A 25,320-nucleotide genomic window follows, 5' to 3' on the forward strand; every position below is an offset into this window, starting at 1 on the left:
TCTTGTGAGCAGCAGCTGTTTTCTGTTGAGGGGGAGCTGGAACTCCTTTCCACTAACAGAAGGGTTTGTGTTTTCTTTCTCTGAGAGTTGTTCTCTCTTCGAGGCATGTCTGTCTTGATCCATCTGTGTTTTTTTTTCTCCTTTTAGTCGCAGGACTCACTGGTTCCTTGATCTATCACTCAGCACGTGCCATCCAGAAGAAAACTGAACTAAGGAAGACAACATAAATAATGAGCTCACCCCCTCCAAAAAAAAAAAAAAAAAAACCAAAACAAAACACAGCCCTCTTTAAGGAGAACTAAATAGGGTTTTTGAAACACAAGTGATCTTCTGAGTACGCAAGAGAAGAGGTTTGGAATTACCATATGGCCCTGACCGCTCTTATGTTACTGTGCCATCATTCTTTGTTTGGCATTAATTTGAGAATGGAACTGCCTGAACCTTGCTGCTATAAAGCTTAGCTGTCTTGTCTGGCTTTGCAGACCCTGCTGTAAAAATCCATTTTGTGCCAGGCCGTGTTCATCTAGTTCTGCACCCTGCTCCCCACCCCCCTAAGAAAAAAGAGATGCTGGAGATACTGCATTCTGTTTGCCTCCAGGAATACTGTACTGTCTTGTCATGAGACCTGGAATGGATTGAATTTGCCATCAAATACTCTTTCTAGCAAGACCATCTAGCTTTTTTTAGCTTTTCTTAAGGATGTCTCTGAGTGTGGTGATGCTGTATGCCAGACCTCTGCGAAAATGTGCTGAATCCCACACACCTTCCTTCCAGCTGTTCTGGGCAACGTGGTGAGACCTAGCACTTGCGATGTTCTTACTGTACCATGGAGCCTTGCAGTTGCTCCAGATTGCTGCTCTTGTGAGAAATGCAAGCTGATGTCTCAGCAAGAAAAAGTGCTTGGAGTTTTAATTGATTTTTAAATCGGATTGTGTTTTTCACTTCCCTTCTGTTTGTATTTTGAAACAAAGTCCATCCTCTGTGTGTTTTGGTAAAGCATTTAGAAGAAGAATTAAATTATTTAGACTAACCCTGGTACTGAACTGGAAATTATAATTAAAAAACATACCTGTATTGTGGCAAAATATGTAAATGCAATAATCATGGTGGGGTGGTTTTTTTTCTTTTTAATGATCTACGTAAGTGAGTAAAGTGCTTGGTACGTGAAATTATATTAGGAGTCATTTGAAAATACTGAGGAAAAATAAAGTATTATGGAGGCAATATTGAGGCAAAAATCATCACTCTTAAATCTCAGCTCTGGATTTGCTGTGGTATTGACTCTGAACTTGGTTCAAGCAGTTGGTCCAACACTGCACAGTGAGCGTGACAACCACAGGATCAGAAAATGCAGAGAGAAAACTATTTTATAATGCATTTGAACTTGATTACAAACCAGGGAATATAAAAAGCTGTGTTTTTTTCAACTGGGAGGAGAAGCAGTCTGAGGTGTCTGTAAGAAGTCTGATTAATCTCCAAGCTAGAATACTGAAAGAAATGGATTTGGGGAAAAAAACCCAAACAAACATTTGAAACGAGGATATTTAATGAATCCATCGAGTCAGGATCATACGAGTACCACTACAATGTGAGGAAGTGATATAGGATCTGTAGATTACATAAGGAACGAAAAGTGACTTGAACAGCTTCAGTCCCTCAGCAGAGCACACAGCTTTGTAACTAAATTTGAAAGAGTAATCGGGAGGGGGAAGATGAATTGAAATAATGCAGCGAGAGTTTAACTTACACTTGAACAATTGCCATCTAATCACTTGCCTATGGTAAGAAAGCCAATTACTTCTAAATCTCAGAAAAGCCCTGAAGAGCCCTGTCAGAGAGGCAGGTACAGGGGTGGCCCCATGCCCGTCGTGGGGCCACCGCTGAGCTTCGGGCCTTTGACATAGCTGCCTCACTTCAATCACTGTCCTTCAATCAACTGTCGTTCGGTAGTTAAATCTGCAGACCGAATGTGCTTCAAGCTCTGGCTTGGAGCTGGCAACACGTGCCAGGGGAGACAGAGGTGTTGTGAGGAGGGGCAGGACAGCCTTCCTGCTCCTCACGGCGGGCTGGGCAGATGCTTCTCTCCCCCTCAGGTGTTGCTCCTCTCCCTGCAGGACTCTTCCCGTTCCCCTTCCAGGTCCTGACACCTACACCCTGCCGTGGCTGGCGAAGCTCAACGCAGCCTACAGCCACGCCAGCGTGTGCTACTCCCCGAAAGGGAAGAGTAAGCACAATGGCTTTGCCAGAGACCTCTCCTAGGTGAGCTACGCTGCCCTGCTCTCTCGTGGCAGCAGCTGAAGCTCAGCAGCTCTCAGGCAGGGTTGCAGCACCTGCTGCACCTGCTCTTAATGCACACTTCCCTGCACCAGCAGCAAAACCCAAGAGGCCGCGCGTCCCCTGGCTCTCCTGCTCTTTAACAGTGGGAGAGGGAGGCTCTGCCGACACCCGTAGTCCCTTGCTCTCCAACGCTTAACAGTTTTGGTGAGGCAAAGCTGCTCAGCACTAATGGGAATCTCCCTTCTCTGGGAAACCTGCCTCTTTGCAGGAGTGTCACCGAAATTGGGAATCAAACCTCTGAACACCAATGCGGGCACTGCTTTACCGCAGCGCTGGGTGCTCGGTGGAACCTCCACCGGTCAAGCGCACCTCTGCAGATATCACCATTACATTTATCCACCAAAATCACAAGGTCGTACGCTCCCAGTTACAATGATTGGTTTGTGATTTGCATATAATGATAATATCTGCTGTCTCATCCTCTTGTGTTACTACGCTTGTGCCAGGGAAGGGTCTTCATCTGGGTGTGGGGTTTAGTATTCTAACGAAGGTAGGTCACTTCAGGACACCTTAAAAGTGAGTTTTGTTGCCACGTTGGATGGTTAGATAACTGCCTTGCCATGTTGTCCTATAACATCCTATATAGAATAGAACCTGGGTGCTCTGGTTATGGTCTAGAGAGTAAGGACTAAGGTTATTATGGTCTGTAGAGTAGGGACTTCAAGTAACACAGTCTCGGATAACAAGCAGCACAGCAACTCATACATGCATCATTGTTTAATAAGCGTTAACATAATGCTAACTTGGAGGTTAACTCTAAACTCAGGATGTTCCTATAGCTATTTCTCAAACACACACGAAACATAGAAAGAGCCAGCAAAACTTTAAGACAATCTGCAACACTTCCCCCCCTTTGAAAGTTTTGCAGATTATTTCAAGACTTTCATCTTTATTTCTAAAATCTATCTGATAATACGTTTTCATTCATTATACACTGTTGGGAGCCTTAGAATCACTAATTTTTCATCTTGCTGTCTGGTCACCACCTGGATTAAAGGCAGTCTTGCTGTTGTTTCTTTAGACAATAATAAATCAGAAAAACTGTCAGAAAGATTATTAACCAGACTCATCATAAATATCATAAAAACCAATCAGCCTGAGTGCTGGGGGGGCCCTGCAGCACCCCTGGGTGCTCTGCCCTGCCTGAGGGGCCCTGAAGCACCCCTGGGTGCCAGGAAGAGCTCAAGGTGCCAGCCTGCACCTTGCCAAGGCTTGGGGTGGGTGCAGGGGGTGCTGCCGAATTCCCCAAGGCCCCTGTGCCGCCTCACCGTCAATTGCTCCATTCATGGTCCACCCGCGCCCATGGGTGCTGCGGGCAGGAACTGCTGACTCAACACATTGCTCAGCTGCCTGGGGGGGGACCCAAGCATCCAGGCTCTTCTGGGAGGGCTGTGGTGGTCCCAGGGGTGCTTTGGAGGTCCAGGAAGTGTTCTGGGTCTCCTAGGGGTGCTTTGGGGGTGCTGTGAGGTTCAGGAGGGTGTGATGTGTGTCCCAGGGGTGCTTTGGGGGTCCCAGGGGTGTTCTGGGTGTCCTAGGGGTGCTACGGGTGCCTAAGAGGTGCTTTGGGGGTGCTGTGGGGTTCAGGGGGGTGTGATGGGTGTCCCAAGGGTGCTTTGGGGTCCTGGGGAGTGCTTAGGGGTCCCAGGGTGCTTTAGGAGTCCCATGGAGGGGTCTGGGGGTGCTTTGGGGGTCCCAGGGGTGCCATGGGGGTCCCAGGGGTGCTTTGGGGGTCCCATGGGGCACCCCGGGAGTGTTTTGGGGAGCCTGGTGGTGTTCTGGGTGTCCTGGGGGTGCTACAGGGGTACTAAAGCTGTTATGGGGATCCCAGGAGTGCTTGGAGCATCCCATGAGGAGGGTCCCAGGGATGTTTTGGGGGTTCAGGAATGCCATGTGGGTCCCAGGGGTGTTAAGGGAGATCCTAAGGGTGCTATAACACACCCCCCCCAGCCTCAGGGTGGCCCCCAAACCGTGCACCCCACCTGCCTGGCACCCATGCACCTGTGCACCCTGGCACTCATGCAGCCATGCAAGCATGCACCTTTGCACTCTTGCACCCCTGTAGTCATGCAACAGTGCACATACGCACCCTTGCACCTGTGCACCTAGACACCCATGCAACCTTGCAACCATGCACGTTTGCACCCGTGCAGCCATGCTTCTGTGCACCTGTGCACCCTTGCACCCGTGCAGCCATGCTTCTGTGCACCTGTGCACCCTTGCACCCGTGCAGCCATGCTTCTGTGCTGCCTGCAGGTGGCCCAGGCAGGCACCACTGCCCTGAGCAAGGGCAGACCTGGGGAGGATGGGGGGTGCAGTTTGAAGGACCCGTCCCAGTCCCCTGCGGCTCAGGCCTGGGGGACCCAATTCAGCCTGGCACCGTGCTGCATCCCACGGGATTCTGTGCTGAGCGTCCCAAATTCCCGGAATTCCCAGTGGGCGGGGGCGGGGGGTGTCAAGACAAGGGACCCCCTTGTCCTGCGGGTGCGGGGGTGGGTGCCAGCCAGGAGTTTGGGGTGCCATGCCAGGGTGGGGGAGGGGCTCCAGCATGGAGCTGGTGACCTTTGCTGAGCTGGCGTGGGTTCTGCTGGGGGGCGGGGGGGGGGGGAGGCAGGGCGGGCACCTGGTTCCCCCCATCCTCGTTTGGGGGGACACACACACACAGCTACTTCCTAGTGGACCACCAGAGGAGCCAGGAGGTGAGGAGGGTCTCAGCGGATCCCAGCGGAGACGTTTTGGGGTGCAAGGGGGAACCCCACCCCAATTCTAGGGCTGCCTGAGCTCTAGGGGACGGGGGGCTGGGGGGGGGGGCTACAGTGGAAATTTTGGGGGGGCTCCAATGGAGGTTGGGGGCTGCAATGAGGGTTGGGGGGCTGCAATGGGGGTTGGGGGCTGCAGTGGGGGTGTTGGGGGGGGCTGCAATGGGAGGAGGTGGGGGCTGCAATGGGGGGGTTCGGGGTCTGCAATGGGTGTTTGGGAGCTGCCATGGGGTGAGGTGGGGGGCTGCAATGGGAGGGTTGGGGCCTGCATTGGGGGGGTTGGGGGGCTGCAATGGGGGGTTTGGGCTCTGTGCCCCCCCATTTGCAGGAACCTGAGGTGCCAGAGCACCCCCAGCACCTGCCACACTGCCCACATCCCCCCTGGGACTCCAATGACATCCCCCGGAGGAGGGAACCCACCCATCCCCCCCATGGAGGTGAGAGCCACGGGTGGGTGGTGGTGCACGGCGGGGGGCGGGGGGGGGGGGAAGGGCCTGATCCCACACCCCCACACCTCCCCACCCCATCTGCCCCATAGGAGGAGACGGAGCTGGTGGAGCTGGAGACAGCACCCGAGGCTGGGGTGAGGGGCATCACTGTGGCCCGTGACCGCCGTGGCCTCTACATCGCCAAAGCACCCAGATCCCTGCGCACCTACCAAGGTGGGGGGGGGGTGTCCCCAAAACCCCCCTTTTGAAATTAGGGTAAGAGGGTGGCCCTCAAGGTGACAGCTCCTATGGAATTCTCTAGGTGACCGGCTTGTCAGCGCCAGGATTTTCTTCGAGGGGGCCCCCCCCGAGGACGTGGCACAGGTGCTGGAGGGGGCTCGGTCCTGCAAGGTCTCACTCTGCCTCCAGCACCGGCTCCCCGGCACCCCCAGCCCCCTCGGTGGCACCAGAACCAGCGGCGAGGGACACCAGGGGAAGGTGGCCAGGCTGGTAGGTCCCTAGGGATGAGGGATGGAGAGGTGTTATGCTGGGGGGGGAGTCCCTAGGGATGAGGGATGGAGAGGCAGGATGCTGGGGGGTCCCTATGGATGCAGAACTGGGGATATGGGATGCTCGGGGGGGTCCCTAGGGATGAGGGATAGGGAGGTGGGATGCTGGGGGTGTCTCTAGGGATGAGGGTTGGGGAGGCGGATTGCTGAGGGGTCCCTATGGCTGCAGGACTGGGGATGTGGGATGCTTGGGGGTCCCTAGGGATGCAGGATGCTTGGGGGGTCCCTAGGGATGCAGCAGGAGATGTGCAGGATACCCTATGGATGCAGACCTAGGGATGCGGGTGCTTGGGGGTCCCTATGGGTGTAGAATTGGGGATGTGGGATGCTCAGGGGGTCCCTAGGGATGCAGGACTTGGATGCAGGATGCTTGGGTGATCCCTATGGATGCAGCAGGAGACATGGAGGATGCTTGGGAGGAGTGCAGAACCAGGGGTGCTGGATGCTCAGGGATCCCTATGGATGCAGGACTACAGATGCAGGAGGCTTGTGGGGGTCCCTATGGATTTAGTACAGGGATGCAGGGTGCTCTGGGGGGTCCCTATCGATGCAGGATTGGGGATGTGGGGTGCTCAGAGGGTCCCTATGGATGCGAGATTGGGAGACAGAATGCTTGGAGGTCCCTAAGGATGCAGGATTGGGGATGTGGGATGTTCGGGGGTCCCTATGGATGTGGGATTGGCAATGTGGGATGCTCGAGGAGTCCCTAGGGATGAAGGATGGGGAGGCGGAATGCTCGGGGGGGGGTCCCTATGGATGCAGGACAGGGATGTGGGGTTCTTGGGAATCCCTATGGATGCTGGACTGGGGATGCAAGATCCATGCAGGAACCCTATGGATGCAGGACAGGGAGGCGGAATGCTCAGCGGTTCCTATGGATGCAGCACCACAGATGCAGGATGCTCAGGGGTCCCTACGGATTCAGAGCTGGGATGCAGGATGCTCAGGGTGGCCCTACAGATGCAGGACCGAGACGTGGGATGCTTGTGGGGTTCCTATGGATGCAGGACAGGGATGTGGGATGCTCAGACATCCCTATGGATGCAGCAGATGTGCAGGATGCCCTATGGATGCAGGATCGGGGATGTGGGATGCTCCTGGGAGTCCCTACAGCTGCAGGTCGGGGATGCGGGATGCTTGGGGGGTCCCTATGGATGCAGCTCCAGGGATGCTGGATGCTCGGGGTTCCCCATGGGTGCACACCTGAGTGCAGTGGGCACCAGGTGCCATCTCCCATCCCCCACCCAGAGCATCCCGATCCTGACGCCCTCCAAGAAGCCGCCACTGGCACCCAGCACGGTGAGCCCGGCACCCGCCAGTCCTGTGGCTGTGGAGTTTGCCCTTCCCAAGCTCTCCAAGCTGGTGAAGAGCTGGAGCGCTGCTGAACCAGCATCGACTGCCGCATCCACCCCAGTGCTGCCAGCGGCAGAGCCCAAGCGGCCGCGGGCAACACCATCGCGGTTAACAGTGAAGGAAGCAGCAGCCGGCAAAACACCGGTGATGGAGTTGCCGCCAGTGAAACCAGAGGTTTCTGGCACTGCCGTTGAGGTGCTGGCAGGTCCCAGCACCCGCTTACCAGCCATGGAGGTGGCAGCACCCAAAGTCACCATGGGGCTGAGCCTCGCTGGCGCAGTGCCGCCGGCCGCCCCTCAAGCCAAGGAACCAGCTTTACGGCTGCCGCAGTTGGAGGTGGCCGTGCCAGCATTGCCGCTGCCAGCAGCAATCCTGGAGCCTGGCACAACCATAACTCAACCACAAATCAGTCTGGGGGAGGGAGAGACCCCCAGCAACAGCCGTAAGGGGAGGGGGAGCCCAGTGCTGAAAACCAAGCTGCCAAGTTTCGGCACGGCCACGGTAGAGGATAAGGAGGGGGATGCCGGCACGCGAGGGGGGTTTGCCGGCATCCGTGTCCCCTCCATCACTATTGCCATCCCCAGCACTGCTGTGGAGCTGGTCCCTGAGCTCAGCGTGCCCAAACCAGAGCTGGCCATTGCCGGTGAGCAACCACGCTTGGAGGTGAAGCTGCCGGCACGGCGGTCAGAGTCACCACCAGCAGCACCGGCTCGGTTGACCTTCCTGGAGACGGCGGTGCCATCCATCGATATCGCCGTGCCACGTGTCGGTGTGGGCTTGGCATTGCCAGCAGGTGCCAGCATGGCGGCAGCGCCGGGTGAGGGGGATGCCACAGCGATGCCGGACGTGGCAGCCAGGTTTGCCAAAGGGCTCCGAAAGCTCAGCCTGGAGCTGGAGCCTACGGCAGCGCTGCCGGAGGTGGAAATTGCCAGCCCGGCACGGCTCACCGGGGACATGCTGGTAGCCGGCATCAAACCCAAAGCACCCAAATTCACCCTGCCGCGTTTTGGGTTGTCCCTCACCAAGCTCAAAACAAGCAGCGATGGTGACAGGCATCCCCTGGTGGCCCACGACACAGCCGTGCCGACGCCACCCAACTTCGCTGTCACCAGTCCCACGGTGGCCTTAGACCTGGCTTTGGGGATGGTTGGTGCCACTGGTGCCAGTGCAAAGCTGAAGGTCCCCAAATTATCCCTGGCACCTTTCGGGGTCAAGGATGAGGGTGTTGGAGGTGAGGCGCATCCCCAGGATGCCGGGGCAGTGATGAAGCTGCCACGGTTTGGAATCGGGAGGTCATGGGGGGACGATGGGAGGTCAGTGGAACTGGGGTCCCCCGGGACGCCCCAGCTTCGGGTACCACAGGTGGGCATCGCCCTGCCAGCACCAGGTAGCCGGCGTGTGCCATCGTTGCCAAAACTCCCCACTGGCTCAGAGCTGGGCAGGGGGCTGAAGTTGCCAAAATTTGGGGGATCCAGCCCCGATATCCGCACAGGGGGGGACTCCAAAATCATGAGACGTGGGGGAAGTGCTGAGAGTTTGAGCATTGGCACAGCAGGAAGGAAGATGCTGGAATCTCCTGGCACAATCTGGTTGAAGCTGAAAACCAAAGGGGGAATGGGTGATGGGGAGGTGCAACCAGTGACCCCCCGGTTCACCATCCCCACTGTGGGTTTTACTGTGCCAGTAAAACAACCAGAGCATCCAGCAGGCCAGAAGATACCAAAACCTACCAGCATGCCAGCTTTGAAGGTGCCGGTGTTGGAGTTGGCACCACCAGGGATGGAGGAGGTGGAGGAGACCACCAGGAAGGATACGACACCAGGACGCTGGTCTAGGGTCAAATTGCCAAAACTCGGCGCAGGTTTTGCTGGGAGCGGGTTGGAAGGTGAGGGGAGAATGAGGATGGGCAGTGTGAAGAAGGCGATGTTGGTGTTGGTGAAGCCAAAGGAGAAAGGGGAAGACAACCAGATGGTGGACACCCATCACCACGTCAACGGGGAGGCAGAGGGCAAGGGCCGGCGGTGGCGTTGGGTGCCCAGGGTGGGTTTCTCCCCCAGGGAGCCCCCGACAGAGCCTCCCATTACCCAACCCAAGGGGGGCAAGATGTGGTTACCCAATGTTGAGCTCTCCTCCAGGGATGCCAAATTCAACCAGTAGCCAGTGACGAGCGAAGTCACCCCATGCTTCAGTTTGGGGGGGGGGGGCAGGGGGGAGGGGACCCCTACATTTCAGCTGCCTAAGCTGGAGCTGAGCCCCCAGCCCTGCGGTGAGCGGTGAACCCCCCAGAGCATGGGGGTCTTCAGGGACCTCCTGACATGGTGACAGGGTGGTGGAGCATCTCTTGCTCCCCCAGACCCTCTTGATGCTCCCTTTACCCCGAAAAAAAATTCCTAATCCAGCTTTTTTTTGGGTGTGTTTGAAGCTTTTTTGCCCATTTTCCCAGTGTTTAATATTAACCAGAGGAGGGAGGGGGGACAGCAGCATCACCTCCCCCCACAGTCCCTTGCTCTTGCCTTGGCCAGAATAAATGTTAACCCCAAAAAAAGCCCCAGGTCTATCTATGGAGTCTGGGGAGGGGTTTGGGGGGACCAGGGATTGGGGGGGGGGGGGGTTGGGATGGGTTTGAGGGGGGGACTAGGATGGGGTTTAGGGCACCAGGGATGGATTCTGGGGGGATGGAGATGGATTTTGGGGAACCAGGGATGGGTTTTGGCAGACCGAGATAGGTTTGGTGGGCCAGGGCTGGGGTTTTGGGGGCTGGCGTGGGTTCGGGGGAACCAGAGGGTTTCACAGTTGTTCGCACAGGCTCATGATTGGCTCCTGGGGATGACGTCAGCAATAGAAGGTGTCGTCATGGCAATGCCGGGACCTGCAGCACCAGGTTGTGGTGGTTGGGTGTCCAAAGCCCGTTGGGTTCTGGGTAGAGGGTCTCAAACCCCTGGAGAGGAGCCAACCCACCATGGCGACGCTGGTGGTGGGTGCCAAGTGCTACGACATAGTGACCATGGTGAGGAAGGGGACTTTTGGGGAGGTGGCCCAGGCCCGGCAGAGGAGCACTGGGGAGATGGTGGCCGTCAAGATGGTAAAGAATGAAGGCCACCATGGCCAGGTGGTGAAGAATGAGCTGAGGCTGCTGCAGGCCCTGCAGGAGGTAGACACGGAAAAGTCACACATTGTCCGTTTCCTCGAGTCCTTCAGTGATGGTGCCTGTACCTACCTGTTCTTTGAGTCACTGGAGCAAAACCTCTTTGACTTCCAAAAGCAGAACAAGTTCTTGCCATTGCCTGTCCGGCACATCCGTACCATCACGGCACAGGTGCTGGCAGCACTGGTCAAGCTGAGGGAGCTCTCCATCATCCACACCGACCTCAAGCCAGAGAACATCATGCTGGTGGACCACGCAAGCTATCCATTCCGCGTCAAGCTCGTCGACTTTGGCTCAGCCAGCATCTTCAACGAGGTCCGCCACATCAAGGCACCTTACATCCAATCCCGCTTCTACCGGTCACCAGAGATCTTGCTGGGGTTGCCCTTCTGCGAAAAGGTGGACATGTGGTCTCTGGGTTGTGTGGTGGCCGAGCTTCACTTGGGTTGGCCGCTCTTTCCTGGCATCAATGAATACGACCAGGTCCGCTACATCTGCTCCACCTTGGGGCTACCAGATCATGAGCTGCTCTGCGCTGCCCAGAAGACACAGTCCTTCTTCCAACAAGTGCCACATCCCACTGGTTCCTGGCAGCTCAAACCACCAGGCAATGAGACGGTGAAACCAATGGAGAGGAGGAAGTATGCCTTCTCCTCACTGGATCAGTTGGCGGCGGTAAACATCTGCCCAGTCTCTTATCCCAGGCAGGAGATGCTGGCCAAGCACTGTGACCTGCATGGGATGGTGGAGCTGGTCAAGAGGATGCTTACCTGGGACTCACACAAGAGGATCGTGCCCAGCGCCGCCCTCAAGCATCCCTTCATCTCCTTGCAGCTGGTGAAGTCCAAGTTTGAGGCCACCCAGTACTACAAGCTCTGCCAAGAGGACTTGAGGGCATCCCATAAGGACACCAGCACGGCTGAGATCTTCCCCGGCATGGAGAAAGGTGCCTTCATCCCCAGGGACCGGCGTGGTATCCAGAAGGTCATCACCCAGATGGATGGGCTGAGCCTGGCTGAGCCAGCTGGGGACAGGGGTGACAAGAGCCAGCAGGACATCCGTCCCATCCCCACCCACTACAGCACCCAGCAGCAGCAGCAGCATCACCAGCATCCCCAGGTGGGACCCACTGCTGGGAAACTGATCATGCTGGGGGGCCCCAGGGGATGGGAGCAGCGCAGCCACTGCGAAGGCGGCGTGGTTGTTGGGAGCATGATGGAGCAGAACCTGCCTGGGAGACCACACACCTCGTCCCATGCCAAGGTATGGTTGTAGGGTGGGGGGCTCGTGCAGGGACCTGGGGCTCTGGGACACTGGGTGCGTGGGGTCCCTTGGGTGCTGTCCCCTGGGAGCTTTGGGCTGCTGGATGCACAGGGTCTCTGGTGCCCCCACATCATGGGTGCTCAGGGTCCCCGGTGCCCCGTGTCATGGGTGTTCAGGGTCCCTGGTGTTCCATGTACCCTGGTGGCCCACGTCATGGGTGCTCAGGGTCCATGGTGCCTCACATGATGGGTGCTCGGGGATTCTGGTGGCCCCATGTCATGGATGCTTGGGGGTCCCTGGTGTTCCATGTCCCCTAGTGCCCCACATCATTGGTGCTCAGGGTGCCGGGGTGCCTCAGGTCCCCACCAAGGGGTGGGGACCCCACCCATGGGTGCTGCTTACCCCCTCCCCACAATTGTTTCTCCCCCAGAGAGCTCGAGTGACGCAGCCCCAAGGAGGAACGTCGTTCCCCTGACCCAGAGAACAGGCTCTGGGGGCCAGGCTGGGATCCCCCCGCTGTACCTGGCATGCTCCTCCCGGCACGGAGCTGGCAACACCAACAGCACTGCTGAGCCACCGCGGCAACCCTGGTAAACACCCTGGCAGCCAAGAGCTCACTGAAGACCTTCCTCTTCCTCACTTTCAATTACCCCAACCAGGAAAAGCTGGTTCCATGCCAGTAGAGGAGAACATAGTCAGGGATGTACTAGGATGGGTTGTGCCGGATGTTACCGGCACCAGTTCTTGCCATGATCCCCCAATAAATAGTTTGCTGACAGCTGAGAATTTCATCTGACTCTTTTTCTGGGATGGGTTTGGCACCACTGAGGCTTGAGGGACATCCCAGCTTCCCTCCTGGTGCTGGCATGACATTCAGCAGAAGCCCGGTGCTCTCCGTCACCATGATGTGGAGGACCCCCTGCCTCAATAACAGCAACGCAAAGTCTAGAAAACCTCATTTTTTCAGGTGTTTGGGGTTTTTTTCCCAAAAAATTGGAGCAGGGCGGCCGGATTTGGCACAGCCAGAAGCTGTGGTTCACCGGGGGTCCATTCCCTAGCACCTAACGGAAGCCACAGAAGTTCTCCCACTGCTCAGCATCGCTGATGTCAACGCTGTACTGGGAGTTCCAGTCACGCTCAAAAACTGCCTGCAGCTCCTCCCGGATGGTGCTGGTGCCAGCAGCAGTGCCGGCACCAGTTTGTTTCACCATCTGGTTCACGACCAATGCCGATCCTGCCGTCCGCACAAAGTAGTCGCCAGACCAGTTGGATGTCCCTGCAAGGAGATTTGGTGGGAGGGGGCAGCAAAAAGCACTCCCAAGCCACCACCATCGGGTGGTGAGTCCCACAGTGGCACCGCCAACCGCCCCACCCTCACCGATATAGGCCGCCTTCTCCGTCACCATGTACTTGTTGTGGTTTACGCGGGCGTAGGGGATGCGGGCTTGCGCTGCGCTCGTTGGCACCATGAAAAGCCGCTGTAGGGAGTGAGGAGACCATCACCCACCGAAATATCGCCCACCAGCACTCTGTGGCTGCGCCATGATACCCACCACCTCCACGCTGTAGCGGGTCCGGTTATCAGCCACAGCAGCGAGGGATTTGAGGAAGGGGAACATGGTCACTTGGCTGTGCTGCCAACAACCTGCCAACAACCGGACCTTGACCCGGCGTTCAAAGATGGCTTTCCGCAGATGGTTATCGATTGCTGGCCAAAATCTGGGGAGGGAAAGCGGTTAGGCATCACTGGTGCTGGCAAGCCAGGGTTGGTGTAGGACCATACAGACCTTTGGGGGTGGGAGAATTCGGTGGTGGGTAGGTAGCTCATCACGGCAACATCCACAAAGTCCTCAGCAGTGTCGATGACATTGAGGAGGGCGCCAAGATCCTGTGTCCGACCAGCAGCACAGAGGGCTGGTGGGGAGCTCTGCTGGGAATCATTGGTGATGGATCAAACACCAGCAGAGCCGATCCTCGGCACCAAGAAAATCAACCAGGTGGATCGGGGACGTACTGAGAAATAGACAGCAGCATCGGTGTCGTTGAGCTTCAACTCCAGTGGCGTCTCCATGTTGTAAGTGGTGGAATAATTTGCTGGCCATGGTACCGGGATGGAAGCATCAGGAACACCAAGAGCCCAATAAGCTTCAAAAATTTTGCCTAAATCTTTGGCCAAGCAGCTGCAGTTGTAGACAGCGGTGCCAAGCTCCTTCACCTGCAGCATGGTGGCACCGTCACCCCTCTCCAACACCCAAAGTCCCATCTTACAGCATCGAGCATTCCCTTGATGGGGAGGGGGGGTTGGTCTTGGGATTGACACGGTGCCGTCAGCAGAGGTTTAGCACCATCCAGTGGTACCACGGTGTTGCTCACCTGGGTCAAAGATCTCCAGTCCATGTTGGCGCTGCCAATGTAGAGGTGGGTGCCATCAACGAGCCAAAACTTGGTGTGCAGCACACCGCCAGTGAGCCGTGGCATATCGATGGTGCGCACCACAGCACCTGCGTGACCACAAGTTGGGCAGCTCCCACTCAAAATCCTCCCCAACCCCCCCCCCAATTCTGGGGGTTTCCCATCACTCACCACTCCGCTCCAGTGCTTGGAGATCATTCAGCGGGGATTTTGCAGACGGGTGGCTGACGGCGATTCGGACAGTGATGCCACGCTGGGATAATTGGAGGAGTTCTTCCAGGATTTGCTCACCCTGAATCAGCACGTGGTTTGAGGGAAAAAAAGGGACAAAAAACCTACTAAAAATAATGGGAAGGCAGGAAAATGGCACCTGGAGCCAGGTTTGATCAGCAGAATCGGAGCAGTGATGTGCCGGCAGCACAGACCTGGGCAGCGGAGAGTTCATGTGTCCGTGTGTCCTCGTTGGTCATGGTCCAGTAGAAGGAGGCGATGTCCAGGCTGTGGGTGACGGTCCCCAAGAGGTTCATCCATGTGGAGAAGGTGGATGGATTCAGCACGGAACCTTCACTGAAGGTCATTCCCTCAGGGATGCTCTCCACCAGGACGATCCTTTGGTGGAAATTTGGTTGCACCAGGATGACAAGGGTCTCAGGGGACCGTCACCACCCCCTCCCTGTGACCCCATCTTACCGGCACGCATCACTGCAGTATCCGGCATCACCGTCGGCACCACTGCCAAGCGCTGAGCTCAGATGGAGATTGAAGAACAGGAAGAAGATGAGGATGAAGAGGGTGAGGAGGATGGCAAAGCGCAACACGCCGTGGGAGCACTGGGATGAAGAGGGGGCAGCAGCACCCAGAAATGAAGGAATTTATTAGTTTATGGGGTTTCAAGCCACTCCTGAAATGGGTGGGATCTGGCAAGGGAGAGCGCAGGATCCAGCTGGCACCAAAGCCACTCCCTGGATATTTGGGGGTGTTACCTTCGGTGGGAAGTGGGTGGGCTGCTCCGCAGGGTCCTCCAGTGACTCCAGCTGTGATGGGGGGCAGAGAATTGAGGTGGGTGGGGGAACCTCAAACCAACGGGGGGTCTGATTTCGGGATCCCCCCCCCTCCTAAAATGCCCAGGATCCCCAGGGGAAAAGTGCTTCCCCCCCAGTATTACCAGAGGTCCCCATGGGGTACAGGGTCTGGGTGGAAATGGGGAGCATGGGGTGTGCTGGTTGTAGGATGCTGGGCATAGGACTATGGAGCCCCCCACTTCGGGGTTGTAGGGTGCTAGGTGGGGGCTACAGGGCCCCTCACTTTGGGGTTGTAGGGTGCTGGGGCAAAGAAGGGGCCCATGGGGCCTTCCCAATTTGGGATTTTAGGGTGCCATACCTGCTTGTAGGTGCTGTCAGGCTTCATCCCAGCGTGAGGCAGGAACACGGCAAACCGGATTTCTCCCAACATGCCTGGACAGAAGAGACACAACCCCTCCAGGGTGCGGCACAGCCAGGATTTGGGATTTTGAGGGGGGGTGGATAAGGCGAAAGACCCCCAAAAACCTGGGTGGGACAGAGGATTTCCTAGCTGACTCACAGGATTGGGGCACTCACACGCTGCAAAAACCCGTCTGGGGTGGGGAGAGGAAGTGCCCGATCCCTCCCCACCCCCACCCCCCATCCACTGGGGCTGATCCCTCCCCAGGAATAGGGTGGGGCACCCCAGTTTTAGGGTACTGAGGTGCCCCACCAGCACCACCCCCCTGTGTCTCAGGGACCCCACAAAAAGGGAGTGCGGAGTCCCAGGGATGAGCCCCCCAGAAACCCTGCCCTGGTTTGTTGGGGTTTTTTTGGGGGGGGCGGAGTCTGGGGGGGGGTGGTTAAGCTCGGTCTGGTGCCACCCCCCTGGCTCAGCTGGATTTGGGGGTGTCAGGGCTGTGTTGCGGTGTTAAGAAGATGTTTAGAGCCAGGGTCAGGGTGACATCTGGGGGTTGTTTAGGCCCAGGGACATGTTTAGAGCTGGCTTTGGGGCCAGGGACATGTTTAGGCCTGAGTTTAGGACCAAGTTTGGGCCAGGGGCATATTTAGGGCTGGGTTTAGGGTCAGGGACATGTTTAGGGCTGGGTTTAGGACCAGGTTTAAGGCCAGGGACACATTTAGGGCCAGATTTAGGGCCAGGGACATATTTAGGGTCGGGTTTAGGGCCAGGTTTAAAGCCAAGGACTCGTTTAGGGCCAGGTTTGGGCCAGGGATGTGTTTAGGGACAGGTTTAAGGCCAGGGATGTGTTTAAGGCCGGGTTTAGGGCCACTGACATGTTTAGGGCTGGGTTTGGGCCAGGGACATGTTTAGGGACAGATTCAAAGGCAGCGACGTACTCAGAGCCAGGTTTAGGGCCAGGGACATATTTAGGGTCGGGTTTAAGGCCAGGGACATGTTTAGAACCAAGTTTTAAGGCCAGGGACACATTTAGGGCTGGGTTTAGGCCCAGGCTTGGGCTAGGGCCGAGTTTAGGACGAGGTTTAAGGCCAGGACCGGGTTTAGAGCCGGCTTTGGGCCCAGCTTTGGGGCCTGGGCCGGGTTTAGGCACAGGGCCGGGTTTCGGCTCAGGGCCGCGGCTCCAGGGGTGCCCCCCACACACACGCACGCACGCACGCACCCCCGTACCGGAGACCTCGGCGTCCGCGGGGGCGGCTGTTCGGGGGGGGGGGGGGCGCCCTCGGTCCTCCGAGCACTCTATGGTTGCCCCTCCCTTTTACTGGAGGTGGCCCCGGGCTGGCGGCGCTCTGGGCCGGCCCGCGACGTCACTTCCGGCGCTCGGTGACCGCAGCTTCCGGTGGGGCCCGGCCCGGCGGCAGCGGGATGGGGCGCGGCGGGAGGGGAGAGGTGAGGGGGGGCAGGGGGAAGGGGAGGGGGTGGGGAGTGGGGGGTGGCGCCGTGGGGCAGGACGGGGAAGGGGAGGGGGTGTGGAGCAGGAGGCGGGGGGAAGGGGGGGGAGGAGGAGGGGGGTGTGGGGCAGGAGGAGGGGGCAGGAGGGAAGGGGACGGGGTGTGGGGCAGGAGGGGGCAGGGAGGGGGCGCGGGGCAGGAGGAGGGGCTAGGAGGAGGGGCAGGGAGGGGGTGTGGGGCAGGAAGGGGCCGGGAGGGGCCGTGGGGCAGGAGGAGGGGCCGCGAGGGGCCGTGGGGCAGGACGCGGTGCCGTGGGACAGGAGGTGATGCCGTGGGGCAGGCATGGGGCTGCGGCCACCCTGCCGTAGGGTGCTCTCTGCTGCTCTCTCAGCAGGCTGCTCCGGGTGCTGCCGCCTGACGCACCCCGCGTCTTCCCCCTCCGCCATGGTGTCCGTCACAATGGGTAAGGCCCTGCGCCCCCCTGCCCCTGTGCCAAAACAGCCCCAAATGGCTCTAAAAACCCCACAGATTTTATATTTCCAACCGGGAAACCACCCCCACCCCCACTGCCGCCATTCCAGGAGCCATTTCTCTCCTGATCTTGTTAATCACACGGCGACAGCTGCGAATGCCTGGAACAAGCTGCTTGGCCAGCACCTGCCGAAACCCAGCCGAACCTCCTCCCCCCCTTTTCCCTTCCCCCCCTTAATTTTCCCTTTTCCATGGCCTTTTTGTTGTTTTTTTCAGCAACATCCGAATGGATTCAGTTTTTCAAGGAAGCTGGGATCCCCCCAGGCCCCGCCGTTAATTACGCCGTCATGTTTGTGGATAACAGGTGAGGTCAGCGATGAGGCAGTGTGATGTCACAGGGTGGGGGAGGGGGAAATAAGCACCAGAAAATCCCCCCAGTGTCAAGGAAGGAAGGAATTAAATTACCATCTCACTCTATGATAAATTATATGATTTATTTGTCAGCACTGAGCTTTTTTTCGTTATCAGTGTTTCCTTGACGGTAGCATCCGAATCCAGGTTGGGGATATCACGGCGCGTAATTAATTAGAGCTCGTAACGAGGGGAAACCTCCCTGAATCTTTGCTTCCCACAGGATCCAGAAAAACATGTTGCTGGATCTGAACAAGGAGATCATGAACGAGCTGGGCATCACAGTGGTGGGAGACATTATTGCCATCCTCAAACACGCCAAAATTGTGTACAGGCAGGTAAGGGAAAGCCTCACCAGCTCGCCAACTTAACAAAGTTTTGCCTCGAGGTTCCTCGTTTGCCTTGGAAGAGCCTGAGGGAAAAGCCGCCGCCATGTTTTTTGTCCCGCAGGAGATGTGCAAGGCGGCCACCGAATTGCTCTGCCCTAGCTCCCCCAACGTTCAAGCCGAGCTACGCCGCAATGCCAGCAGTGGTGAGCGTGCCCGGGAGGTTTTCAGGCAGTTAAATCCCCTCCCCTGATTAACAAGGTGGATTAATTACCTGGAAAACAAAGGGTTGAAACATTGGTTGCCTTCCCCACCATTCCAGGGGGGAGGAGCGCTTGGGAATTTAGCCGATAAGACAGACATGGGGAGTTTAAAACCTGTCCCTCCCCTTCCAGCTGCCAGCCGAATGATCACCAACAGCTTGAGCAGGGACTCACCACCCGCCCCCCCCCCTCCGACAGCGGCCCCACGCTTCCAAAATCTCCGTCACCGTCTCCAACAAACTGGCTGCCACAAAGGCAGGTAGGAAGGGCGATGGATCCTGACAGAAACACCAACATTTCCTGGGATTTGGGATTTTTTTTCCCATTAAATGCCCCCCCCCCAGTTGAATTTTTGGCTCTGGCTGTGGGGGTTTTGGGAGTTAATGGCATGATATCCTTGTCTCTGGAATGGAGAGAGGCGGAATCTGAGGGGTGGATCCCTTGGTGGGTATGGAATCAGCCGGTCGCACTCCAGCTCGATGTCTGGGTGGAAACCAGTGACAGGCGGGGTCTCTGAGATATCCATACTGGCACCCGTATGATTAAACACCAGCATCGGGAATACAGGCAGCGGGATCGAGTGCAGCCACAGCCAGTTTGGGAGTGATCCCAAGCTGAGGACAGGGAGTTGATGCTCCAGAGGGAAGGGATCCATCCAGAGGAACAGCCTGGAGAGGAAAAAACTTGGGGGGGAGTTAAAACAGCCTTGCAGGGGGCTACAGGAATGCCAAGGGGGTCTTTATCAGAGAATGTAGGGACAGGATGAGGGAAAAATGTGTTAAATTGGAAGAGGGGAGATTTGCCACGGAAATTCTTGGCTGTGAGGGTGATGGGACAGGCTGCCCAGAGAGGCGTCGGACCCCCCTGCCCTGGGAGGGTTAAGGCCAGGTCAGAGGGCACTGGGAGCAGTGGGATGTGTCCCTGCCCGCGGCAGGCGGTGAATCGTCTTTAAGGTCCGTTCCAGCCCAAACGATCCATGATTTTATGGTTGGGAATGGCTAAAGGCGGCAGGGAGGGTGTTTGTGGAAGCCCCAGCGCTGCTGGAATTCTGTCAGTACCAAAGCAGCTGGTCTCGGAGCTCACCGGAGCCTGCGATTGCGCCCAAGTGCTCGTGAAACCTTTTCACCCCTTCCATCTTGTGAGCTCTCTGTTCGCTCCTCCTTCATCCTGCCAGGTTTGGGCGACATGGCAGATGGAAATCCAACGATCCCGGTGAAACGACGGCGGGTGACAGCGGAAATGGAAGGGAAGTACATCATCAACATGCCCAAGGGCACCACGCCGAGGACAAAGAAAATCCTGGAGCAGCAAGCGGCCAAAGGTATCACAGCAGGGGGATTTGATCTTCATTTTCTTTTCCAGAAGCCCAGTTTAGCCCGTTGTTACAAATCCCACAAGGATTTTCATATCCAGAGGGTTATTGGGTCAAAATTCTGTTATTCCAAGGATATATTAACTCACCATGAGGTCTAAAGGTCCCACTGGTGTCTATTCAAGCCTTGGGGAAAAAGGGGACGGGTGGCCGTTCACCTGCTTTTATCCAGTGGATTTTATTTTCCTGGGTGCCCCAATGGCAGGATGGGGCTGAAAGGCTGCAAGCTCTCAGCGCTAACCCCAGTGGAGATTCATTTTCGCGGAAAGCCTCCAAAACGATGTTTTCTTGAAAACTGCAGGTCTGCAGAGGACATCTGTCTTCGACCGGCTGGGAGCCGAGGCAAAAGCAGACACAACCACAGGAGGGAAGGTGAGAGGACATGGGGTTTTCAGCTGCGGCACCATTTCAGCATCACTTTCGGGACCCCCACTGAGATCCTGACGAGGAGGGGCCTTTCCTTGAAGATTATTTCGGGATTTGCAGCTGCCTGCTTGCTGCGGAGGGGCTGCAGAAACCTTGAAATAACCAGGAAAATGGTGGGGAAACAGCACAGAGAAGCAGGGTGGTGCCCCCAAAGGCAAGCGGATCCCCAGTCCGTGGGTGATCCCTGTCAGCACTTCTGTTTTCACCCTTTTCATGGGGGATACAGGCAGGTTTTTTCCCATCTCTGGAAGCAAAAATCTCTTTATTTGGGAATTCAAAGAAGTTTTTTACCCCCATCAGCACTTTTCACCCCTTTAATGGGGGATACAGGAGAGGTTTTTCACTCCTCTGGACGCAAAAAACTCTTTATTTGGGGATTCAGATTTTTTCTCTCCTCTGGAGGTAAAAACCTCTGTGTGGAAGTCTTGGGGCGTAAAACAAGTTGCAGGCTCAGCCCCTCCAAAAAAATTAAGAGGAAATATAATTTTGTAGGCAATTTACAGAGCGATTTTACAGCCTAGTTATTAATTGCTGCAGTTTTGCTTTGTGGGTGAGGTCAGCATCCATCCCGGTGCCAAAATTGGGCGGGAAGGGGAAGGGAAGCATGAATCAAGCACCCAGAGTGCGGGTGCAGGAGCTGACGGGCTCCCCCCCTCCTTATTTCCCAGCCCACAGGGGTCTTCAGCAGACTGGGTGACACCTTGGGGACCAACAGGGACAAAGCCACTGACAGTGACGACGACTGCTCTGTCCTCCAGTACGCCGGCGTCCTAAAAAAACTCACGAAACCTCCCCGTAAGGAAAGCGCCGAGCCGACAGGAGGGACCGTCAAGGCGAAAGCCACCAGTTCAGAAGCCAAACTGGTCACCACCGCCATCCAACGGCTCAGCCAGAGGAACATCGCCACCGCAGCAGTGAAACCGTCGTCTAAAATCAGCGTCATCGGTATTACGGCGGTGCCAGTGGAAGCCCAGGATGGCGACGTCAGCAGCACAAAGGATAAAAACGATCCCGAATTTCGGGTGACAATCAAAAGGACCTGGGGGTGTGGCAAGGTCAGCAGCACCAGCGAACCCCCTGGCGCTCAGATGGACAGCACTGGCACCGTCAGCGTCTTCAAACGCTTGGGGAAGAAACCGGATTGATCCTGCGGGGCGTTTTCCACTTGTCCCATCCCCTTCCCGAGGGTCGCCCGCCGTCCCCCATCCCGTTTATTCCCCCGCAAGAACCGGCAGAGTCTCATCCAGCCTCCCTCCTCGCCAATCACACGGGGAAGCGACACTGGATCACACGGGGAAAGGTTTAATCCCACAGGGAATGACAAATCCCATGGGAAAACAGAGGAGGGAAGAGGGGGGGGAAGACCCCTTCCAAACAGATTTCATTTCCTGCCTGCCGGGCATCCTTGCCTGCAAAACCGGAGGGTGCGAGGCCAAGTCATTGCTCTCTCCCAGCAGCACCGAAACCTCTTCCCCCCCCTGCTCCGTTATTTTCTTCCCTTCTGCAGGTTCTTTCCTGTGTTTAGGAATTCTCACCCAGAGAACTCCATACAGAGGAGGGTTTTTTTTTCCTTTTTTGTCCCGTATTTCCCACCCCACCCCAGGTTTTTTCCTGGATTTAGGAATTTGCACCAAAACGACTCTGTAAATAATTACAGAGCGGCAGCTTGCTGCAGGGATTCTTAATTTTTACACTTTCTGAGCAGCCCCCCACCCCACCCCAAAAGAAAGAAAGCCCCCAAAAGCTTCAGAAATCTGGGGGGCTCCCAAAAAATCCCAGAATTGCCTTAATTTAAGCAACACCTCCAGCCCACTGCAGGTTTGGAGGTTGGAGCTCATCCCGCCATGAAACCTAAAATGGCTGCTGTGGAGTTTTACCAAATTATTTATTCCTCCCCTCCAAAAAAAATATAATTTCTAATGACATTACCAGGGTGTCTCCACTGGCCTGGCCTTGCTGCAAACCCCAAAAAGCCATTTTTTCTCCCCAAAGTAAAGATGGGGGGTGGGGGGGGGGGGGGGGGGTGGTGAGCCTGAGGCAGCTGCATGGCATGCCAGGGGCCATAAACGAGTTTTTAGTGAGGAAAATACCCCCTAAATTTTTAATTCTTACCCAATTTGGGGTGGTTTTCTTTGCGCTTGGGGCATTGTTTGGTGTGTGAAGATGGGGGGGGGGGTGTTCCTCTCCCCCAGGTTTTAGTTTTTTGGCTTTCTACATGGCCCACCGAGTGGTGGGGGAGCTTTTTGCAATAAAGTGTGGAAACAGCTTCGCTCGGTGTCCATTGAACCCCCAAGACCCCCACCCCCCCAGAAACCCACCTTGGGGTGCTGTGGCCTAGCAGGGGCACCCATGGGTGGACACCACAGCCGGGGGGGTGGGGGGGGGTCCAAGGTTTTCTGGGCATCCTACACGTTTTCGGGCATGGGATAGACCTTCAGGTTCAGCCCGTTTCTCCTGTCCGGGCGGAGTGGGAAATGTATGTAAATTTATTTAAATTTATGCAACAAGAGGGACGGGGAGGGGGCGGGGCGGGCGGCGCCGCGCAGGCGCAGCGCAGGCGCGGTTCTAGGCGGCTGCGCATGCGCACCGCTCCCCCCGGGAGGCGAGCGGGGTCTTTCCCTTACCGACACCCCCCCCCACGCCGCACCCCCCCCCCCCAAAAAAAAAAAAAAGAACAAAACACATCCTCCCCGTCCGTCTCCGCTTCCTGCGTGCGTGGGCCCGCAGCGGGCGGGGTTTCCGTGAGCGCGGCCACGGTCGGGGCTGATAAGGCGGAACCGAAGCGGGAGGGGGGGAAGCCCAACCGCTACCGGGATGAGCGACGACAGGCGGCGGGGCCTGCGGCGTCCATGACAGGTGAGGAGCCGGCCCTGCTTCCCCCCCCCTCCATCCCCCCTTCACCACCCCCTCCCCCCCCCCTACGCGGCGTGATGGGCTCGTCCGCCCCCCACTGGTCGCTGCGTGGAACGGCACCACCCGCTCCCCTCCGCCGGGGGAACGCGGCGCCGCCCCCGTCGCGCAGCTCAATGGACCCGCCCGTCTCCTCAGGGGTGCCGCGGGGAACGTACCACCCCGCGGAGGAGTGGGGGGGCTCCTCACCACCCCACCCCCAGCGTACCCCTGCGATGCGCCCGCCTCGCAGCGGGAGATGTTACGGGGACGAACCACCCGGCGCCGGGGGAGGGGGTGTCGCAGTGAGGGGCTTTACAGTGGGGGAAGGGCTCTGTTTTGGGGGGGGTCTTTGTAGGATGGCAGGCCCGGAATGGGGGGGCAATGAGAGGCTTATGGGGCCTGACCTAGGCGCTTGGGATAAGGGGGACTGGTAGGATGGGGGGGGGGCGGGGTGGTGACATGGGGAGGCCTAGTCGGCTTGTGGGGGGCATGTGCTAGGAGCATGGCAGGCTCGGGGGGGGTCCTGGCAGGCCTGGGGAGGTGTACCAGGGGCATGGCAGGCTCGGGGGGGGGGTCCTGGCAGGCCTGGGGAGGTGTACCAGGGGCATGGCAGGCTCGGGGGGGTCCTGGCAGGCCTGGGGAGGTGTACCAGGGGCATGGCAGGCTCGGGGGGGGGTCCTGGCAGGCCTGGGGAGGTGTACCAGGGGCATGGCAGGCTCGGGGGGGGGTCCTGGCAGGCCTGGGGAGGTGTACCAGGGGCATGGCAGGCTCGGGGGGGGTCCTGGCAGGGTTGGTGGGGTCCTGGCGGGATTGTGGGCAACATACTAGGAGCCTGGCAGGGTTTGGGGGTGCGTACTAGGAGCATGGCAGGGCTTGGGGGGGGTCCTGGCAGGGTTTGGGGGGCTATAGTAGGAGTATGGCAGGGTTTGGGGGTGGTCCTGGCAGGGTTGCGGTGTGTACTAGAGCATGGCAGGCTTGTGGGGGGTATAGTAGGAGTATGGCAGGCTTTGGGGGGTCCTGGCAGGGTTGGGGGGGCCCTGGCAGGATTGTGGGCAATATACTAGGAGCATGGCAGGGTTTGGGGGCGGTCCTGGCAGGGTTTGGGGGGGTATAGTAGGAGCATGGTGGGCTTTGGAGGGGTCCTGGTAGGGTTGGGGGGGCTCTGGCAGGCTTGGAAGACCCTGTCCCAGGGGGCTGGATGGTGGGGAGGGCTCCTTGTGGTCTTCTAGCTGGGGGAGGGGGTCTGCCATAGGAGAGCAGGATTTGGGGGCTCTCTGCAGACTGGAACATCCCTACTCGGGGGCAGGGGGGGGTGTCAGGCGGTGCTGTACTGGGATCCCCCCAGAAAGGAGCAGCAGCAGCAGCACTGGGAGACCCGATATTCAGGTATTTTTGATGCTGCGATTCTCCCGCTGTCACAATTAATCCTTAAACCCACCCAAAAAGCAACGATTGGGGCTTGTGGATTTTTTTTAATCCAACATCGTTATTATTTTATTTATTTTTTGATATCACTGCTGAAGAACAGCTCGATGTTGGCTCGGAGAAAGCTGCAGGCTCTGGCTTGGGGAGCCTTGCCGCCCTGCACTTTGCACAGAAATATAATCAAGTTTCCGCTACGACCAACTGAAGGGTTTTAATTGTAGCTGGGATAATTAGCACAGTGGAGGATCAAGCCCTGGATGCCAACAAGCGATGCCTGGACCTCACCGAAAATCTTTTTAGCTCCGCTGCTGGATTCAAAGGCTCATTGCATCCCAGCCGTGTTTTACCTGCCTTCCATGTGCTGGTCCTCTCCACTGTGCTCCCAAAATCCTGCATCCTCACCCCTGTCAAATCGTTTAGGGGATGATTTACATAATTTGGGGGATCTTTATAAATTTTATTGTTTTTTTTTTACTGAAAGCCTCTCGTGATCTTGTTTGCATCCACCGTCCGGATCCCTCATGGACCACTTGCAACTGGCTCAGCCTCTCCAAGCCAGCTCTGAAATTAATTAGAGCCTTTTTTTACATGGCGTTTTATT

The 25,320-nt window shown here is 57.2% G+C and overlaps 4 protein-coding genes across 4 annotated transcripts; 3 read left to right on the top strand and 1 right to left on the bottom strand.

Moving 5' to 3' along the window:
- The first annotated feature begins 4,953 nt into the window (after nt 1-4,953).
- Nucleotides 4,954-10,031, top strand: PRX (periaxin). Its single transcript, XM_037371886.1, has 5 exons — nt 4,954-5,033; nt 5,422-5,530; nt 5,632-5,755; nt 5,844-6,031; nt 7,339-10,031. The coding sequence occupies exons 2-5, from the start codon at nt 5,486-5,488 to the stop codon at nt 9,598-9,600; spliced, it is 2,619 nt and encodes an 872-aa protein (XP_037227783.1). The 5' UTR covers nt 4,954-5,033; nt 5,422-5,485; the 3' UTR covers nt 9,601-10,031.
- A 30-nt stretch (nt 10,032-10,061) lies between these two features.
- On the top strand, nt 10,062-12,507 carry HIPK4 (homeodomain interacting protein kinase 4). The gene has a single exon (XM_037371888.1). The coding sequence runs from the start codon at nt 10,403-10,405 to the stop codon at nt 11,861-11,863; it is 1,461 nt and encodes a 486-aa protein (XP_037227785.1). The 5' UTR covers nt 10,062-10,402; the 3' UTR covers nt 11,864-12,507.
- A 127-nt stretch (nt 12,508-12,634) lies between these two features.
- On the bottom strand, nt 12,635-17,045 carry PLD3 (phospholipase D family member 3). Its single transcript, XM_037371887.1, has 12 exons — nt 16,905-17,045; nt 15,644-15,717; nt 15,247-15,297; nt 14,954-15,093; nt 14,689-14,872; nt 14,435-14,555; nt 14,225-14,352; nt 13,866-14,066; nt 13,639-13,781; nt 13,405-13,570; nt 13,230-13,329; nt 12,635-13,127 (listed from the first exon to the last, which is right to left on the bottom strand). Exons 2-12 carry the CDS (start codon nt 15,713-15,715, stop codon nt 12,913-12,915), a joined length of 1,521 nt encoding a protein of 506 aa, XP_037227784.1. The 5' UTR covers nt 15,716-15,717; nt 16,905-17,045; the 3' UTR covers nt 12,635-12,912.
- Nucleotides 17,046-17,070: 25 nt separating this feature from the next.
- On the top strand, nt 17,071-22,671 carry C21H19orf47 (chromosome 21 C19orf47 homolog). Its single transcript, XM_037371890.1, is given in 10 exon segments — nt 17,071-17,131; nt 17,528-17,596; nt 17,881-17,968; nt 18,239-18,353; nt 18,466-18,547; nt 18,737-18,794; nt 18,796-18,863; nt 19,779-19,925; nt 20,278-20,348; nt 21,071-22,671. Coding segments are annotated over 9 exon segments (1,125 nt in total). The 5' UTR covers nt 17,071-17,131; nt 17,528-17,577; the 3' UTR covers nt 21,548-22,671.
- Nucleotides 22,672-25,320: the final 2,649 nt, after the last annotated feature.

Source organism: Falco rusticolus, chromosome 21 (assembly GCF_015220075.1).
Source record: "Falco rusticolus isolate bFalRus1 chromosome 21, bFalRus1.pri, whole genome shotgun sequence".
Taxonomy (NCBI): domain Eukaryota; kingdom Metazoa; phylum Chordata; class Aves; order Falconiformes; family Falconidae; genus Falco; species Falco rusticolus.

Coding starts and splice junctions, on each gene's coding strand:
- PRX (XM_037371886.1), top strand. CDS start 5,486: ATGACATCCCCCGGAGGAGGGAACCCACCCATCCCCCCCATGGAG. Junction 5,531..5,631: donor CACCCATCCCCCCCATGGAG/GTGAGAGCCACG, acceptor TCTGCCCCATAG/GAGGAGACGGAGCTGGTGGA. Junction 5,756..5,843: donor ATCCCTGCGCACCTACCAAG/GTGGGGGGGGGG, acceptor GGAATTCTCTAG/GTGACCGGCTTGTCAGCGCC.
- PLD3 (XM_037371887.1), bottom strand. CDS start 15,715: ATGTTGGGAGAAATCCGGTTTGCCGTGTTCCTGCCTCACGCTGGGATG. Junction 14,873..14,953: donor TACTGCAGTGATGCGTGCCG/GTAAGATGGGGT, acceptor TTTCCACCAAAG/GATCGTCCTGGTGGAGAGCA. Junction 13,330..13,404: donor CCCGCTACAGCGTGGAGGTG/GTGGGTATCATG, acceptor CACTCCCTACAG/CGGCTTTTCATGGTGCCAAC.
- HIPK4 (XM_037371888.1), top strand. CDS start 10,403: ATGGCGACGCTGGTGGTGGGTGCCAAGTGCTACGACATAGTGACCATG.